This window comes from Micromys minutus (assembly GCF_963924665.1).
Source record: "Micromys minutus genome assembly, chromosome: 10".
NCBI classification, from domain to species: Eukaryota; Metazoa; Chordata; class Mammalia; order Rodentia; family Muridae; genus Micromys; species Micromys minutus.
The window spans coordinates 49005646-49012309 of NC_137979.1; the positions used below are offsets into that span (position 1 = coordinate 49005646).

Here is a 6664-nt window from a genome sequence, read left to right on the forward strand (position 1 = left end):
ACATACAACAAAACCTGTTTCTGTGACCTAAATAAACAATTAACCTCTTTTCAAGTAAATGTCTTCTGAGAGTCCGATTCTATTATCACAAATGGCTCACAAAAGATGCTACAGTCACAACTCAGTGGTAAAAAGCTTTCATGGCATGACTGATCCTTGATTTTTGACATCTAGTATAAGGGGAGAGAAGGGAAGAAGGCCACAAAAAGGAATCCTATAAACATACTACACAAAAATAACAGATGGTTTTCTTATTGCTATTTAACACTGTGATCACTTAAGCAGATTCTAGAAAGGCCTTGAGCAAATGTTACATGTTTTTTATTATGATCATTATTTATTTCCCCATGCTAATAGATGAGAAGGGCATTCAGTCTGGATCTGCTTAGTAAACACCAGGCTCCCAAATCCCTCTCTCATCTCCAAGCCAGCACTGAGGATAAAAACGTAGGGTCCAGGCCCTGCTCTTTCAGCACACCTGGGTAGGTCTACTCCTATCCCCTGGAACTAGACCAGCCCAGGGCTGCTGACAACAGGATGTCCATATTGGGCTCATATCCTGGTCTCAGCAATCTCAGTTCAATTTGCTACAGAATGAGAGGTGCATACATAGACCAAATTGAAATACAGACTAGAGTGCCAGATTATTTTCAGTTCCTAGAAAAATCAAAACCCAAAGGTTGGCAAGATGGCTCAGCAAGTAAAGGCTAAAGCTGTTGAAATGTGTTTGATATCTGAGATCAGCATGGTAGAGAGAACTAACTCTAACAAATCAACTTCTGACCTACATATACACACACATGGCATGTGGGTATGCACACACATGCACTCTCACACACATTCACACACTCCAAACACATGCACTTGTATAATCAGTTATCAGTTTGTCCAAAGTAGAAAAGCCAAGGTCTATTTGGATTTAAAAAAAAAAAAAAAAAAAAAAAAAAAAAACTTGTGAGTGGGCAGTAATAATCTCTTACACAAAAATTTTTAATAAAAAATATTCTTATGAGACTTGCCACACACAATCCTACCACTTGAGGCAGAGGCGGGCAGGCACATTTCTATTGAGTTTAACCCTGTCTCTAAAAAAACTCAAAAATAAATTATTCTAATCCTTAAAAAATATGCCTATGAGACAAATGTGGCAACTCATGGTGTAATCCCAGCACTGAGAGGAAAACTGTTTTGTCTTAGGCAAGGATAGACTACAAAGTAAGACCCTGACTTTAAAAAAAAAAAAAAAAAAAGTTGTTTTATTTTCACATTCCCATTTATTGTTGTAACCTTTGTTTTCATTAGTCCTCCTGGATACAATACTAAAAAACACTTGCTCACTAGTGTTTAGTCACACCACCATTAGAAGCTGCACAGCCACAAAATGCTATGCTTAACAGCACTTGACAGCTACATATAGATATATAGCTAAAATGTTAATGAATCTTAAATCCAAAATGTCATCTTATTGTAAATTATATTATATACTCTTCATTATTTTATGTAAAACTTGAAATTGTGAACAAATGTCTTATTTGTAAATGCAGAAAGAGGTGATGTCTCACTAAGAAACTGAAGTCAGATTCTTAAGGAGTCATTAAAGCTTTATTAGACAAACAAGAATCAGTCTAGATTACCAAGGCTTCCAAAAATAAAGTGCCACTTTAAAAAGTTACAGTTGTGCAACACTTGCATCAGTACCCAACATTGCCCACCTAAAACCATGACTGGTAGTGCAGGCTTGCAATCCCAGTAATTTGAAGGCTGAGGCAGGAGGACAGCAAATCCAAACAGGACCTGCTGAGACAGCAGAACAATTAAAGGCCAGCCTAGGAAATTTACTAAGACCCTGTCTCAAAATAAAAAATAAAATAAAAATAAAGAGGGCTGGGGTAGTGGTGCATGCTGACCACCTGTAATCCCAGCTCTCTGGCAGCATAAGCAGAATTAATTCAAGGCCATCCTGGGCTACAGAGTATTTGAGGCCAGTTTATGCTACTTGAGATCCAGGCCCTGATCCTAGAGTTGGGAGTGGGAAATACAGTCACTGGGAGAGTAGAGGGGAAAAGTCTAAAGCTGAAACATAACATTGTATCCTTATTGATAAGGGAAACTTGGTCAGAAGAAGCCCTTGAAAAACAAGATACAGATCTGGACAAAACAGAACAGAGAAAAATATTGTATTGCCTGTCTAAAAGGCCACTTATTTGTGTGACCTATAAATCTACCCTTCATAATTTATGATTCAATTATACTTACATAAAATATAAAATCCAGGCTAGAGATACAGCTCAGTTGGTAGTATTAGTCTTGCTCAAACATGGCCCAGGGTTCAATCTGGATAAGTGGACACGGTGGCACATCCCTATAATCCCAGCATTTTGACAGGCAGAAGAATTAGACTTCAGTGCTACTCAGCTAGTGAGTCTGAGGCCAGCCTGAGCTATGTGAGCCCCTATCTTTAAAACAAACAAACAAATAGCAGATAAAACTTCTAGTGGGAAAAATGATCTTGAATACACATGCAGGAGTCAAAAAATCAGGTAGCAGGACATTTTGGTAGGTAAATGCACTTGCTATGCAAACCTGAGTACCCTAGTCCAATCCCAAAGTCCTCATAAAGTGGAAGGAGATAATTAACTCTAGAAAGTAGTAACCTGACCTTACCTTCATATATGCACTGTGGCAAGCATGCACATACACAACACACACATAAGTAATTTTAAAAAAAGGTGAAAAAGTCAATCTAGGAGTTAGAAATGACTTGATAGTAAGAATATATAGTAAGTACTCTTGTAGAGGACCCAAAACTTGGCTTCTACCACCCATGTGAGGGCATCCACAGTGCAACTCACAACTGCTCATACTCATACATAAAATAAATGAATGCTTCTTTAAAAAACAAAAACAAAAAAAAAAAAAAAAAAAAAAAAAAAAAAAGAACACTGTCTTCTCTTTCAGAGATTCTGAGTTCAATTCAAACCATCTGTAATGGGATCCAATGCCCTCTTCTGGTGTCTGAAGATATATACAGTGTACTGTATTTTATATACATAAAATAAATTTTAAAAAAGACAGGGTCTTGTTATGCTCAACTACTTAAAACCTTAAAAGGCTACATTAAATTTCAGTAATCTAAACTCGAGATATATTTCATGGTATAATAACTCAAAGAGCATCTTCCTGTTTCATTCCCTCTTCAATGGCTGGCTCTAAACCAAAGAACAGTAACTGATAGTTAATCAATGTTTTTTCCTTTATGAAAACATCCAGAGACAAATATATTAACTATTCTCATTTTATTTTATTGTTACTATTATTACTACCATGATGCTAAGGATCAAATCCTTCACATATTAGGGAAATACTCTACCACTGTACATATTATACCCCATCTCTTAAATATTTTTAATGTTTTCTTTTCTCTTATCTTTTTAAGATTTATTTATTTTATGTATGTGAATACACTGTCACTGTCTTCAGACACACCAGAAGAGGGCATGGGATCCCATTGCAGATGGTTGTGAGCCACCATGTGGTTGCTGGGAATTGAACTCAGGACCTCTGGAAGAGCAGTCAGTGCTCTTAACCACTCAGCCATTTAAATATTTTTATTTAAATATTTTTATTTCCAGCCCCCCTTAAATATTTTTAAAGGCATATTTTTAGAAATACTAACATAATTTACAACTACTAGGAATGTAACTAGTAATTGAGAACCTGCTACACACATGCACACATACACACTAACTAAATAAATAGAACATAATTTAAAATAATTCCATTTATGAATTGGTGATTTAACTCTGTGGATAAAAGTGCTTGCTAGCATCACGTGCAAAAACCTGGGTATGAAAGACCACACCTGTAATCCCAGCGCTTTGGAGGTTAAGAAAGGGGAATCAGAAATTCAAACTCATTGCTGGCTATACTGCAGATTTGAGGACAGTGCTAATATGGGATATAGAAGACATGGTTTCGATCTTCTTTTTCATTTCCAATACCCTTTATGCAAAATTCTAGGACATTTAGCATTTAAGTAGGGGTCTGGAGAGATGGCTCAGTGGTTACGAGCACTGGCTGCTCTTCCAGAGGTCCTGAGTTCAATTCCCAGCAACCACATAGTGGCTCACAACCATCTGTAATGTGGATTGGATGCCCTCTTCTGGTGTGTCTGAAGACGGTGACAGTACTCGCATACATAAAATAAATAAATCTACAAAAAAAAAAAAAAAAAGGAATTCTAAGTGGGTTATGTCAGAGCAAGTGCAGAAAATACAATTAAAACATATGTATTAACATCAAAGAGCTCAAAGAATCTATTTCTGGCTTTAAAATGTTTATTATATTTACTTCATGGGAGATGTCAGAAGCCAACTCTGGGGAACTGATTTGGTTCTTTCCTTCCACCTTTTGGATCCCCAGGCACCAATTCAGGTCAGATTTGATGGCAAACTCGCTAAGCCACCTGTAAGGCTGTTACTTATTACTATTATTATTACTTTTTTATTATTGTGTATGTTATGTGAGGGGCATACATGATGGGGTCAGAAAACAACTTTTAGGAGTCGGATTTCTCCTTCCACCTTCCAGGGATCACACTGAGGTTGTCAGGCTTGTGGAGCAAAGGCTTTTTACCTGCTGAGCCATCTCATGAGCCCATAAATCAGAATTTGTATTACCTGAACTAAAGCATCAAAGAGTCTCCCTGTCACATCCTAATATCCAGTTTTCAACATCATTCAAAATCCCGTTTGAGCCTGCTGAAATAGTTTTTAGTTCATTTTTTCCTCAAAACTGTCTGTTTTCAATTTTATTAGGTCACCTTGAAATGCTCTTCTCTGAAAAGCATTGGAAGGTTTTCATCATCAGTATGTCTCCTAAATAATTTTAATTAATAAAAAAATAACAAATCTTAAATACTTTATACCTGCCTCGTAGGACTTGCTACAGGAAAAAAAAGACAGACAGCCTTCTCAGGTATCAGATGTCCAAAGTGAATTACCTCAAACTTCGGTGGACCTGAGATAAGTCCTAAAACACCTTGAGATCCTGTGTTGTGCTGCAGCTTGTACAGGAGGCCCGTGACCACAAGGCTTTTCCTTACTGCTGCAAAACTTCTCGTGGTACTCACTCAACACACAAGACCATTAAACAGTGTTGATTTTAAACCAGTTAAATTGCTTTGTCTATTTGTCAACTCAATCATCTCCAAGAATTCAAACCCTTCAAATTGCCTTCTGACACGGCTAGAGCTCAAAGAGTTGAGTAAGCTCAAAGGAATATAAAAACTTGAGTTCTGAGGCTCATCGTTGACCTAAATTGCTGTTGCCAGGAGATGCGGTAGTAATGCAGTGATTTGCAACTGAGAATGTATTTTATCTAGAAATAGTCAAAGGCTACTAAATCCTTTATTGTCTACAACTATTTCAACAGCTAAAAGCGTTATTATTCTAATTCGGCTTTTGGTTTGTTTTTGTTTGTTTGTTTGTTCCTTAATGCCAGCCATTCCACGGACACCTTTCACAGATCAACATTTGCAAACGCAAAATCAAGGTTTCCGGACCAGTTATCTCCCGCTTGGAAAGGCCTTATTATGCTTCTTTGCAAATCTTATTGGATCTCGAAGTTAAGTTTACACCAGTCCACAGACCTATCTATACCTTACTGATTCCCAGCCCAATTAACAGCCTGTAAACAACAGCAGTTATTCGTGCCCAGAGAAAGCTCAATGGCTCGCTCGTCTCAACAAAAAAGGCGTCTTTGATAAGTAAGGGTACCCTTTTCCAGGGTGAAGACTAGGTTAGATAGACGATAAAGGGATTGTTTATCACAATGAGAAAACAGAAGATCCCCAGGATGATCAGGGCGAGCAAATGCAAAGGTTCCGTAGCCCTAGCCTGAAAACCGCTGGCCCAAGCCTTCCCAACCCCAGCCCTCTCCCCTAGGGGCCAGCCCTGCGCCGGCACAGGCCCCGAGACAACCAAAGCGCAGCCCCCACAAAGCGCCCGGCTGAGGAGCGGAAAGCCAGAGGCAAATAGGAGGAAACCCGAGTTTAAGAGGCGACGCGAATAGGGATGAAGCCGGAGACGCGGCCTCATCTCAGGCTGGGAGGCCCCTAGAGAATTAAGAGGCAGAAAAGAGAGCCAGTCGCCAGGCGGGGTGGAGAACAGAAGGAAAGCGAGACGGGAGAACAGGAGGGAGGCGGTCCGGGGATCGCTGCGAGCCCTCCGGGGAGGGTCCTCGGCGACGCCCGTGTTTACCTGAAAGTCTCTGTCCTCGTTGAAGCGGGAGAAGCGGTCCGCCATTTTGCCGCCTTCACTCCTCCTCAGGACGACGCTCTCCGGTTCGCTCCTTCCCTCCCGCGACACCCGCCCCCTCCTTGTTTCCACGCCTCCCCCCACGCCCACCGGGCGCGCGCAGCTGGCAGTGGAGGGGGGCGGGAGGATTTTGGGGGGGGGTTGGGAGGGAGGGAACCCGAACGCGTCCCGACGGGAATCCCGAAGGCGCAGGCGCCTTGCACGCCCGGAGGCGGAACCTTCCCCTCACTGTTGGGTTTCACGCCCGGCCCCGAGCGACCCCAGCGGGCCGCGCATGCGCGCTCTCGCCGGAGTGCCGCTAGTGCTTCCGGAGGGAAAGATCAGCAGGGCAGGGTATGTTTGGGGCG

The 6664-nt window shown here is 40.8% G+C and overlaps 1 protein-coding gene across 1 annotated transcript in view; it reads right to left on the minus strand.

Moving 5' to 3' along the window:
- The window catches only part of GPATCH8 (G-patch domain containing 8), a 75939-nt gene extending 69561 nt beyond the window's left edge, over positions 1-6378 (minus strand). The window contains exon 1 of the mRNA XM_080924295.1: positions 6261-6378. Coding sequence (XP_080780421.1) covers positions 6261-6305 — 45 coding nt within the window. The 5' untranslated portion in view covers positions 6306-6378. The remainder of the gene's footprint in view (positions 1-6260) is intronic.
- Between the last annotated feature and the right edge of the window lie 286 nt (positions 6379-6664).